The 13,012-nt window shown below is 35.9% G+C and overlaps 1 protein-coding gene across 1 annotated transcript in view; it reads left to right on the forward strand.

The window, feature by feature from the left end:
• The first annotated feature begins 201 nt into the window (after positions 1-201).
• The window catches only part of LOC113078239 (SH3 and multiple ankyrin repeat domains protein 3-like), a 40,296-nt gene continuing 27,485 nt past the window's right edge, over positions 202-13,012 (forward strand). The window contains exons 1-4 of the mRNA XM_026250563.1: positions 202-366; positions 853-969; positions 3,566-3,643; positions 9,574-9,640. Coding sequence (XP_026106348.1) covers positions 202-366; positions 853-969; positions 3,566-3,643; positions 9,574-9,640 — 427 coding nt within the window. The remainder of the gene's footprint in view (positions 367-852; positions 970-3,565; positions 3,644-9,573; positions 9,641-13,012) is intronic.

Genomic DNA, 13,012 nt, shown 5'->3' on the forward strand with positions numbered 1-13,012 from the left:
AGTCCCAACACACAGTCCCAAACCCATCACTAGCAACTATCCTGAGCCGTGGCGTGAAAGGCAGCAGACAAGAAAAAATAGTTCTTTCATCCTTTAAAACCCTTCCAAAAAACAAGGCTGTGCTTAAAAATAATCATAATATTGTATTTGGTGTATTTTCCTCTCTGAAGGAAATCTAATCCTCTTTTCCCTCTGCAGACTATGTTGGATTTGGGAGCGTCTCCAGACTATAAGGACCGGCAGAGCTTGACTCCACTCTACCATACAGTGACTGTAGGGGGAGACCCGAGCTGCTGTGAGGTCCTACTGCGTGCCCATGCCAGCGTGGGATGCCATGATGAGAACGGCTGGCATGAGATCCACCAGGTGCCGCTGTCCTTCACATTATTAGCTGGTGACAGTCAGTTAAAAGCTTTCTGTTGGCTAAAAATGGTAATATATGCATCAGTGGAGTGAAGCTGTGGATGCTGCAGTTGTATATGACAGCAGCTTTGTTCAGTTAATGGACAGATGACAAGATCATCATCAAGTCCATCTGTTGTGACGGCGTACTGACATCTAGTGTTGCGACAGGTGGACTGCAGGATGCCCGTCAAATTGTTTCCGTGGCGTTTTTGATCACACTCTGCTGGGAAAACGTAAAAGCTGCATGTCTGGTTTACTTTTAGACACTTTGAAAAAAATCGGAGATGGCAGTGCACTGAAGGCTTAATGGTGTTTTTCATGTTTCAGAAGACTTTTGGATCTGTCGTAGGCTGCCGTATGAATTTGAAGGCTTACAAAAGCGTTTCTTTCAGGACAAACTGTTTCTAGATCTGTGTGAAAGTCGTTGTTCTCAATTTTGTGTGGTAGGCTTGTCGATACGGCCACATCCAGCACCTGGAGCATCTTTTGTTCTATGGAGCTGACACGCATGTGGAAAATGCATCTGGGAATACGGCTCTCCATATCTGCGCTCTGTACAAACAGGTATGTACTCACACTGTATCTCTCTTTAATGATCCAAAGTCAGCTCCATTTGATTAAATCAATAAACAGAGGTTATTGGCGTCATACAACAGAATACGCTGTCAATAGGAGAGTACATAAAAAATGGTTTTCTCTTTGTGGATCAATAACGTTTCGAGGGAAAAAATCAATGGCCCCAGGGCCCGAGCTGAGATTGCGGGAAGCAGGGAAACTTTCTGAGAAACTGTCATCTTTGGGATTAAACTGGGATTTGGGATTTCTTTAAAACAAAACAAAACAAAGCAACAAACATGTTTTAATGCATGATGGAAATATGTTAACTGGAAAACCTATTCATTTGTTTGAATTAAATTACATTATTAAATTATTATTATTTCTTAATTGTGATCAGAATTTTATTTTTAACCGAATTCTGCTCTATTTTGGGGTCACTAATAAAACAAGCAAGTACTATAATAAAATACATAATTTACAATTTTAGTAAAAATATATGCTGAAATGATGCCATGTTCATTTGTATAAATGCCAATGACATTACACTATTCACAATTGTCTCCCATTCTATCCACGATAAAAGCTGGAACTGGAACCAGCTGGAACACTCATGACTATTAGCACCAGCATTCAGTGTTTATGAATGGACAACAGCCCATTACGCTCACGACACTAAGCAGCCAGGCAGATAATCACCTTATGTTTCGTCTGTGGGAGATCTAGTCTTGCTCCGTCGGCTCGGGGTCACAGCATGGGCGCCATTGTCTGCTGGAACTAGCGCTAGCGGTATTCACTGTCTATAACATCATATTCCTGCTGTGTCACAGACCATATTGATCTCACATCTTTGTGTCCTTCTAGTATAGTCTTATATATTCTCACTGAAAAAGTGAGAAATAAATGTAGAGTTAAATGTATTGGATTGTCTACAAAACTGTACATCTGTCACTCACAGCCTATGTCAAGTTAAATAAATATATTCTATTCTATATATATATGTTCATGTAGCTCAATTGGTATAGCATTGTGATATGAAGCACAAGGTTGGGGGTTCGATTCCCCAGGAACAAAAGACAGGTAAAAATGTATAGACTGAATGCACTGTAAGTCGCTTTGGATAAAAGCGCCTGCTAAATGCATTAATTTAATTTTATTTATATACTAGGTATCCCCTAGAGCTAATATATTGAACTGGAAAACATATATACTGTAAACGTATAATCAAAATGTTCTATTTCCCTGGCCCCTTAAAAAAAAAAGGAAAAAAAGAAGATAATATACATAAAATAAAATATATATAATTTTTTGATACAAGTATATTTAAGTTCAAATTGTTTTTAAATGGGTGTTTAAGTATATATTTCTTTTTTTATTACATAAAATATTTAAGTAATATATGCAGTTAAATGATTAAATTAAACCTGAAAACAAACAGAATTTTAGGATTCTAGGGTCACTAATCAAATAAAAAATGTTTACTACATTTTTATATATTTAAATAAGGAAACCAAAACAATTTTAGTATTCTATTGTAAGGGCATCAGTTGATTTCTTGGAATAATCAATCAAAACCATTGTGGCATGACAACAAAATTAAAGAAATTCCTTTTGTCGTCTTTTATTGCTTTGCTAAGTATGATGCTGAATTTCTGAAACCTTTGAATGGACTGGAAACAAACGGGCTTGGTCCATGACTAGAAAATAAAGTTCATTTTAAGTTGTGAAAATGGCCCTGCCAATGAGATGTTTCGTTTTATTGATTTGTGGAGGCTCTTGAGTTCACCGGTGGCCACATATGATGCCGTGCTCACCCTGAGCTGACCAGTGAGGTCATTATTTGAAGTGCTCATCTGTAATGATCGGCCACAACAGGTTATTATTAAAGTTGACACTAGCCTCTGGCGAAAGATGCTTAATTTGCCTCGTTCGTCAGTTCCGCTGCAGTCAAGGGCAGGTTCTCGAGCCTCGATTGTTTGTGATTAAACACGATTGTGCCGATCCGTCACCATGTCAACAAGGAACCTGTAACCGGTGCCAAATGCAGGCCAGGGATATTTTCATGTGCGGGGAATAGAAGCAGCATCCTCACATGTGATTATGTCTCATATAAAAGGGCTGGCAGCAGCTGTGAAACTAGTATTAGAAGGAAGGTAGGAGGAGAAGGCAATGGAGGTGTGTGTATATGTGCGATTGTGTGTGTGTGTCGGTTTAGTGGTGAGGCATTCCGTGGGTGGGCTGTTGAATCCTGCTGGATATAGTGGGCTGGAGAGCTACAAAGCCCTGGATCTTTCTCGCTCGCTCGCGCTCTCTCTCTCCCAGTCTTTCTGCTTTTGGTTCTCACATACACGTTCACACATGCACATTGGCATCGCTGCAGAGACCCCCTCTTCCTATGTCTTTGGGTGTAGACTTTGCTGTAGCATCACCCTTGAATTGGACTTCTGGGCGAAGTCTGTCACTTTTGGATCTGGGTGAGGCGGGATACCTTGTGACGTGTCGAATTTTGCTCTAAGAAGGTGGAGAAACAAAGATAGTAGAACGTTTTCTTGTAGAGTTGGATCACACTGAATGCATTTCTCTATCATCTGCTTTTCTTCTGAAGGAAAAGTGTGCCAGGGTTCTTCTGGTTCGCGGAGCCAACAAAGACGTCAAGAACTACCGAGGACAAACGCCCTTTCAGGTACATCAGTGTGTTTCTTTGCTTGGCTACTTTTTAATACTTGAAAAAAAAGTTAAATAATATTGCTCATGGAAGTTTAGTCAATTTTGTTGGTTTAGTGTTAAAAAAATTACCACAACCCTGAGCGCTGAATGAACTTGCGTCTGTTTGTTGTTCTGACTGGTTCTTAATTAATTAGACAGAGTTTTCACAGAAAAGCACAGGCATTATGTAAGACAGCACTCAAAGAACAATGAGCGTGAGGGTACTTAATCATTTTATTATCTTTGTTTACATGGGTTTTTATGTATCTTCAGATAATTAGGAGTTAGATTTTAAACAGGGGAAGTAATGAACATCAAATCAGTTCTTGTAGTTTACTTAAATGTTTTAGTTCAAATCAGCAGCTAGGTTTTTTTTTTCTCTCTCTCTCTCTCTCTTGTTGTTTTGTTTGTTTACTTAGAGTTTCTTTCTCAAATGTCAGGTTGTGACATTCAATAGTTTGTCTGACAGCAATGGACATGCTCCAAGTCTGTGGTCATGGGCTGATGAGAGTGTTGCGTTTACTGTTCAGTGGCCTTCAATAATGGCTGTGACTGCAATGCCACTAGTCATTAGTGATTATTATTATTAGAAATATAGTTAAAGCTGAAGTCATATATAGGCCAATAGTCATAAGTCTGTATGATTAAATGTTTTATTTATTTTTTATAACTAAACTAATTTTATGCCAATAGTCATTGGTAAAATTTGACTGGGAATTTAAAAGATGTTCTGAAAGAAACTTATTAACTCAAACATGTTTATGCCTTGAAAATAACATTAGAATAAAAAGTATAAGATTTAAAGGGATACTTCACCCAAAAATGAAAATCCAGTCATCATTTACTCACTTTCTGTGGAGTTTGTTTCTTTCTGTTGTGCACATAAGAAGATATTTTGAAAAATGTTGGTGACCAAACAGTTGACTAGCCATTGACTTTCATAGTATGGGAAAAACTCTATGGAAGCCAAAGTCTTCCATCAACTGTTTGGTTTCCAACATTCTTATGTGCTCAACAGAAGAAAGAAACTATAGAAGTTAAAGAACTATCCTTAAGAAAGGTATATACATATTTTTAACGACTACCTAGCAATTAAACATACTCCATCACAATAAATCTGTTAGATATGCTGTTTGAGGAAAATTCTCAAAGACCTTATATTTACCACCTTGTGTTATTATCTGCCAGTCAGCACAGTTGTTAAGGATAACTTCAAGTATGACCAATCAGATTAAATGGAGACAGATTAAATAAATAGTCAAACGATTAATTGGAGGTTTCGTTTAAGTTGTGTGTACTGTGAATATTTATTATGTTAATAAAAATAACCAATGCATGTATATACTGTATTTAAGATTTTTTTTGTTTATATAAAATATTTATATTTAAATATAATATAAATTATATATACACATGTAAATATAAAAATATATATATATATATATATATATACACACATGTATGTTTTGTATTTATACACAGTACACACTGTACACGCATATATTATGTAATCAAAGCTTATTTTGGATTCAGTTAATCACGATTATTCATTTGACAGCACTAATTTAAATAAATTGTAATTTTGAGTTCTTAAAACTTATAATTTTTTATAAAGATTTGCTGTCAAGTAATTAAATATACCAGTTTTGAGTTTTGAGTTGCCAGAACATGATATTTTTAGTAATGTTAAATTATGATAACCTGAATGCTTTGTTAAAGACAATATAGTTATTAGACCTTATTATTTGAAATATATTTAAAATGGAACAAATTTTGTGCCAACACTTATTAGTGCAGAACAAGAGAATAAATTTCTGTTCATTTTTAAACTTTTTTAAATTTAGCAAAAGTTTTTAATTCATGAACAATTAACACAAACTTTTTCTTGTGTTTCATTAAGTGATTCCAGTGATTGTTTTCAAAGAGGTTTCTCAAAAACTCTGTCTTCAATTGGTTGGATTGCCCCACCCATTCCAAACAAATAACATGCCCTATACTCATACCATTCTTTGAGCCACTGTTGCTGGGTTAGACTGGTCAGAAATCTTAAAGGGCTCATATGATGCTATTTCAATTTCTCCTTTCTCTTTGGAGTTTAACAAGCTCTTGGTGCATAAAGAAGATCTGTAAAGTTGCAAAGACTGAAGTCTCAAATCTTAAGAGATTTTCTTTATGAAATCATTATGAAGTCAGCCACTCCTTCCTAAAACGGATCATTCTAACACACCCCCACAAGTCTACATCACTATGTGGGAAGATTTGCATAACGCCGCCCAAATGTTCACGCAAAGAAAGAAGGTGTAACTTTTATTCTTGCTGTTGCCATGTTGTGGAGGCGCTGTATGTTTCCTTGTGAAAGCGAAACTACTAGGTCACAACTAGAAATCAGTGGTTAAGCTGTATTTACAACATTGTTCCAGAACAGTTCAACCCAAATATTCAGATGTGCGAAGCGCATTATATGGAGGACTGTTCTGATTTACAGTCTGTAGGTAGGTTACGTTTACTTATTTAAAGGATTTGCCACTGATGATTAAAACCGAGTTTTGAGCAGTGTAGAGTAGTGCTTGTTGTTTGTCCTTTCTCCGATCACAAATGCAGACATGGTTTTATGTTTATGTGGCACGATGCAATGCAACACGTAAAACGTTCTTTTGTGTTCTTCACATTTTGTATGTGTATCTTATGGCTTAAGACGTTTGTTCTATTCGAACGTAAGTGCCCTGCGAAATGGACATCACATGATTCCAGTTCGAAGCGAACGTATATGTTCCATTGAGAGTGCATTGAAGTGTGCGAGATGTGAATTTTAATTGTATTTATTTACAGAGGTATATGAGGTCAAACTTCTCCGCGTGTTGCGCAAATCCGTGAATGAATGTTCATAAGTGAAGTAAACCATCAGATTTCCTCTGCTCAGGGAGTAGGCAGCAATGAACACTGTGTAGGTACCATGTCAATTTGAACACAGTTTATGCACGGAGCTCACTTCTAAAAGCCTGATTATCTGAATCAGGTGTTTTAACAAAGAGAGACATACAAAATGTGCAGAGCTGGGCATTGCAAGAACTTGAATTGAGAACAACTGGTATTTTCATTCTAATCCGTAATTATGTCCCCACTGGACGCAACAAATGTCTTGTTTATAATGGGTTTTAATGTCGGCACTCTGGGACATGCGTGGCGTAGCATTTCCATCACATGCTTAAGGTATTCAGCTAATCACAATGCAGGATAGCTGGCCAATCAGAACACACCTTGCTTTTCACACTTATGAGCTTTGTTAAAGCTGATGTGTTTCAGAATGCGGGGCATAGATGAGAAACAATCATTTACAGTATGTGGAAAAGAATGTGTTTTTTGAAACTTAAACCACATAAACCCATTTCATTACACCAAATGCATAAAATAATGTTATTTTTAGCAACCTCATATGACCCCTTTAAACAAACAGCAATGTTTTTAACACAATGCAGAGACACCATGTTTTCACGGAAAGCAAACAACAAAAGATATAGAAGATCATTTTTAAAGATGTTAAAAATATTTTAGAAAAGACACATACACATTTACAGGATACAGGAAATATCATGATATACAAGCTTTTAATATTTAATTTATATGATTGATTTAACAGTGTGATACTATATATTATAATAGGATTTTTTTTTTCAGATATAATCTCTTAAGTACCCACTTCTAATTACATTTCTTTTTAGTTCAGTTGCTATCAAAATAACATAATCCTAACTCATAATCCCCACTCCTCATATTACTATCATAATGAAGTGAATTATTAAAGCTTCAAAGCAAATGCAGATAGCTACTGTAAATAACATGTAAACCCTTTAATAGCATACATGCCAACCTCAATACTGTACTAAACCACCCACATAATAAAAGCTTAACCCTTTGAAATGCATCCTCCTTGACATAAATATCCGCATCCTTTTTGCTCTTCGCCATGCACATCACATTGCATTTTAATTCATAGTTTGATTTCACAGTGCACAGACCTGTTCATCAAGCAATGTAAAACTGAACTTTTATGGTATTTTTTGAGTTCATGGTTATAGTTTAAACACATTTTCTGTTTTTCAGTGCATTATACAGTGCGGAATAGAAAAACATATATTTGAATGTATGCCTTTACAGTACTGAAATATATGTTGATGTTTTTGCCTCAATGAAAACTGTGGCTTTAATTAGCAAAATGACACATATCGCAACAGTAATCCAATGGCAAACCGCCAAAATCATTAAAATAGAGCTGAGATCATTAGTTTTGCAGTCGGATGTACAGTCAAACGCATCAAGCCAAACATTAGCAAAACTTGCTGCTACATTTAATGTTCATGGCTGGCCCCATTGTGCTAGTTGCTTGGTTTACAACCTCTAAAACTTAGAACTGACCCTGCTCGCTCCAAACCTGACGAGTGAAGTGTTTATGAAATGTACATATCAGTGCTCTCCTGATGTGTTGTTTAATGCCCTGTATTATTCATCTCATGCTGCTAAAATCATATTTCACGCCCTGGCGATCGCTCGATCACAACTCATTTAAGCAGCTCATGAAACTTCAGGCTCTCCGCTGGAATGCTCCGATTAAGGGTTAAACAGGACTTTTCCCTGGCAAAATCGAATATGTGCTGAGCTAATTTCCAGGGTCAACTGCAAACCAAAATGTTCCAGTTCTTACTCAACAGTGTGCGCTTTCATCCGTCTGACCACCCAAAACTGCTTGTGTGAATTAATTTAACCACTGAACAAATTTCTTGACCTTTTTGTTTCAGAATAAGCCCTTTACTGTGTAGATTGACTTACCTGTGTTTGTTTTTATATACCCTATTTTCCGGACTATAAGTCGCACTTTTTTCATAGTTTGGCTGTTCCTGCAACTTATAGTCAGGTGCGACTTATTTATCAAAATTAATTTGACATGAACCGAGAGAAATGAACCAAGAGAAATGAACCAAGAGAAAACATTACCATCTACAGCCGCGAGAGGGCGCTCTATGCTACTTAAGTGCTCCTGTAGTCTACACTGAAGACATAGAGCGCCCTCTCGCGGCTGGAGACGGTAATGTTTTCTCTTGGTTCTTGGTTCTCAATAAATGTGACTTATAGTCCAGTGCGACTTATATATGTTTTTTTCCTCATCATGACGTATTTTTGGACTGATGCCACTTATACTCAGGTGCGACTTATAGTCCGAAAAGTACGGTAAATATAATTAATCTGAATTAAGTTCTAAGCTGCAGCTAAGCACTGTATTCCTTTAGAAAAGAAATGCAGTTCTTTTCAAGCTCATTACGTAAATCTTAGCAACCAATTTAGTGTAATGTGAATGAAGTCTGTGTTTTATCACTCTTAGGAATACACTACTCCAAAACCCACAAGAGTAATGGGTTACTGTGCCTTTGTGCACCATTTAAAACCCTGTTTTGTTCTCATGACCAGACTTGGTGACCAGACTGATGTGTAAATTATAGATCTTATAATAGACTGTGTAACTTTTTAAAGGGTGGTAAAATTAAAGCCATTAAATAGAAATGAACTTCTGCTGAATGGGTAATCGTGCTATTGAAACGTTTTGTTTCATTGCTGTGAAGGCCCTTTTGAGGAAACGTTAAGCTTTACAGGGAGTAGTTCACCAAAAAATGAAATTCTGTTTAATTTATTCACCCTCCTGTTGTTCCGAACCTGTATGACTTTATGTGTCTGTAAGACTTTAAGTCTTATTTTGACTGCAGGCTTAGACTCTGTTTTATGTTGTTTGTTCTGTCCTTACACTACCAGTAATTAATTTTATGCAGCCTCAACCAATAATAATAATAATATTATTAATAATTGTTGAACACAAGCAAGTAATGAATCTAATATGCTATATGTTTTTTTGTTTTTAAGGTGGCAATAATTGCTGGAAATTTTGAGCTTGCGGAAATCATAAAGAATCACAAAGACGCTGATATTGGTAAGTAGGATAAACTCACCTTTCTTTAATGTTTGTGAGAACCACTGTCAGGGTTATGGACCTGTCTGTGTGTGTTTTTGCTCCCTGTGATATTGAAGAACTCCTCGTTCCCTCGTTCCTTGCTCTCCGAGTATATTGTGACAACCACCTTATAACCAATTTTTTTATGAATTCCAGAAATGTTCCTTATAGCTAGACGTTCAAACTTAGTTAAAAGGGACGAGTAATAAAATAAATCTCGATAATATAATCTGAGATTCTGAGATTCTGAGTTTTTGTCCTAACCATTCATATTTGCATTTAGCTACAGAATATTTAGTTGCTGGGTTGCCCCGCCCACATTTCATTGGTCCAAAATCCTTCTCCCAGAAGTTTTAAAGTTTTTTTTTAAAAATCTGCTGCACATAAGAATTAACATATGGTTGCAGTGCAATGTTAAGCAGGATATAAATGGTTAAATATATGCAGGAAAGCCAAATCAAAATCACAATTCTGTACACAAACAGATAATAAATAGGATACTTACTGGAATTCAGTATGCACAGATTACAATGATATCATCACTGAATGCTAAAGTATAAATGAAACAAAAATAGACTCTAGGCAGTTATCTACAGAACAAAATTTTAATGGTCCATGCTGAATTAATTGTTGGGGAAATATTTTTGGAGGAGCATTAATATTGCCTTGTTCTGTTTTGGCTGTGATTGTGTTGTGTCATGCGACTTTCAATTTGGAAGAATAAATGACATTTTGCTAGAAACTTGCATTGCATCGCGCCAGGTTAGGCTACAGTGTTATGAACACCACTAAGTTCTTGATTATACTGAAAATGAGCATGACCAAATCATTTAAAATACTTTTTCTCTGCAAAATGTCCCAACAGAGGATCATATTAATTAAGGTATATGATATGATCCAATTATCAGGCAGGCAGCTGATGCTGCAGGTGCAAAAGTTGTAATATTTGCTAAAGGCTAACACAAGCTAAAATGGGCTTCCTCTATTGTTTCTAGTGACACTACAGACACCGTCTCCAGCGGTTCCCATAATTATGCACTGTTATAATGCTGGTCCTCAGCAATTTCTGCCTCTAGGGCTCCTGAAGTGGCTCACTTTAACTTATAATTGTGCATTTGAACCTTCAGTGAATATACAAGGTCTGTTTACTTTTTTGCTGTCTTTTTTCAAGCTAATTTATTTTGCGTATGAGCAAATCTAGTTTTCATACAGTAACTCTGCCGAACATTCTATAAATATTTTTCTATAATTTATTTATACAATTTATAATACAATAATATATATACATTTATATTTATTTCATGTTTTTTTATTTTACTGTTTTACTTTTTTTTGCTAAGTTAGTTTGCATATGATCAAATGTAGTTTTCATATATCATGCATGTATTCTATATAAATATAATTTTATGTATTATGTTTACTGTGTATTTAGTTTGTGTGTGTGTATGTGTGTGTGTGTGTGTGTGTGTATATATATATACATATATCTTTCTGTGAGGAGGTCTTATTGTATATAATACAGAAAAAAATGTCATGATTATGTATATTCGGCAAAATATTTTGGCTATGAGCAGATGACAAATGATTTTTTTTCTCTCTACTCCCACAGCTCTAACACATGTAGCAGATGTCAGTGTAATTTACCAAAAGTAAAATGCATCCCTATATTTTTCTGACACTCGCAGCCACACTCTGAGGAATCCAGAGATTGAATGCGCTCTTTCAATTAACGGACAGCATAATCATCTGCCTCATTAAAACTAAGAAAGGCAAAACAGATTTAATTAATCATTAGACATCATTAAACGAAAGGATTTGGATGAAATGAGGTCTGTTCCGTAAGACTTTGAAGGACTTCACACGCCACAGATGAGTCCGTATATAATGTAGAATGGAAATAACAGCATAAATAACTCATTTACATATTAATTATTCATGACCGCTATTTTGCATGTACATTTTCACTGTGTTCTGCATATTACATGTGTGTTATGCTTTATAAATGATGATATTAGTGATATTTGTATCTGAAGGTTATGTGCACAGGCATTGCTGATTGTCGTTGCACCCTATAGATGATTTAATGCGCCGAACCCAAGCGTGCATCTAGAGAGAGAGCGTTACTCAGTGGAGCTGACCTACATAAGCTACAGACCTTACAGGAAGAGGAGACTCATCCATATACACACACACACTCACACACCAGCAGAATTCCTACTATTTCCTGTACTGAATTTAGGCCATTATCAAGTCCTAGGTTTTTTTTTTTTTTTGATCAGAATTGTCACGTTCACGTTTTTTGTCACATTTGTCCTGGTTTTTTTTTTTGGACCTGCAATGCTAATCTTCGTCTCACTAACATGCCATAAAATTGTTAACCTGCTTATTGAATGACATTGAGTGACTTTGATTGCTTTGTCAGTTCATTTTCCCTCTGTATTCATAATACATTGAAATGTGGGATAACATTTCCAGGACTTTACTCTTAAAAATAAAGGTTTTTTATTGGCATCTGTGGTTCTATGAAGAACCTTTAACATCCACGGAAACTTTCCATTGCACAAAAGTTTATTTTTAGAGGAAGAAGGTTCTCATGGTTTCTGCAGGTCTTAAGAAAAGTCTTTACAGTTTTTGTAACTTTAATCAGCAGAACGATTTTCTGCACCTCAAATGTTGTTGGTTGTTCTGCAATGTCTGAGCCAAAGTCTGTCATCAAAATATTTCTGTAAAATTCTCAAGTAATTGGTTGATTTAAAAACCTTGGACATTTGTACTGGAAAAAAAGAAAAAATACAAAGGACAAACATCCCTTTTTCTGCAGGAGGTACAGTAAAAGTTATTTCAATATAATATTTTGTAAAATGAATGACAAAGTAATGGAGAGTTTGAAGTTGTTTTTTTTTCGAATTTTGAAGTGTTGGTAATATAAGACCTTTACATTTAGAGACCATATTGGCTTTTTGTGTTCCATTCATTTTATTCCTTTCTTTTCTTTACTTGGTCATAAAAAGTCTTGAATTTACTTTAATAAAACCTGCAGAAACCCTGTTCTCTTAAAGATTCTTTGGGGAACCTAAAATGCATCTTCAGTGGCATTTCTGCAAAAAACGAAAACCTTTGTTTTTAAGAGTGTAGCTGGAGAATACAGCTGACCTGAAGTGTAGATGTAAGGCCTAGCATTACGCATCTTCTTTGCAACAGCTGTCAGGTTTTCCTTATACCCTTTAGTAACAGCTCTGACAGAAACACAGAGATTCCATCAACGTAATATGGGAATCAGCAGGCTTCTGAATGTTTCAATCTCAGGCGAAAGTAGCCTCTGACGGAACGAACGGGTTGGCCAGCTGTGCG

The sequence above is a fragment of the Carassius auratus genome, unplaced genomic scaffold (assembly GCF_003368295.1).
Source record: "Carassius auratus strain Wakin unplaced genomic scaffold, ASM336829v1 scaf_tig00024778, whole genome shotgun sequence".
In the NCBI taxonomy this organism is placed as follows: domain Eukaryota; kingdom Metazoa; phylum Chordata; class Actinopteri; order Cypriniformes; family Cyprinidae; genus Carassius; species Carassius auratus.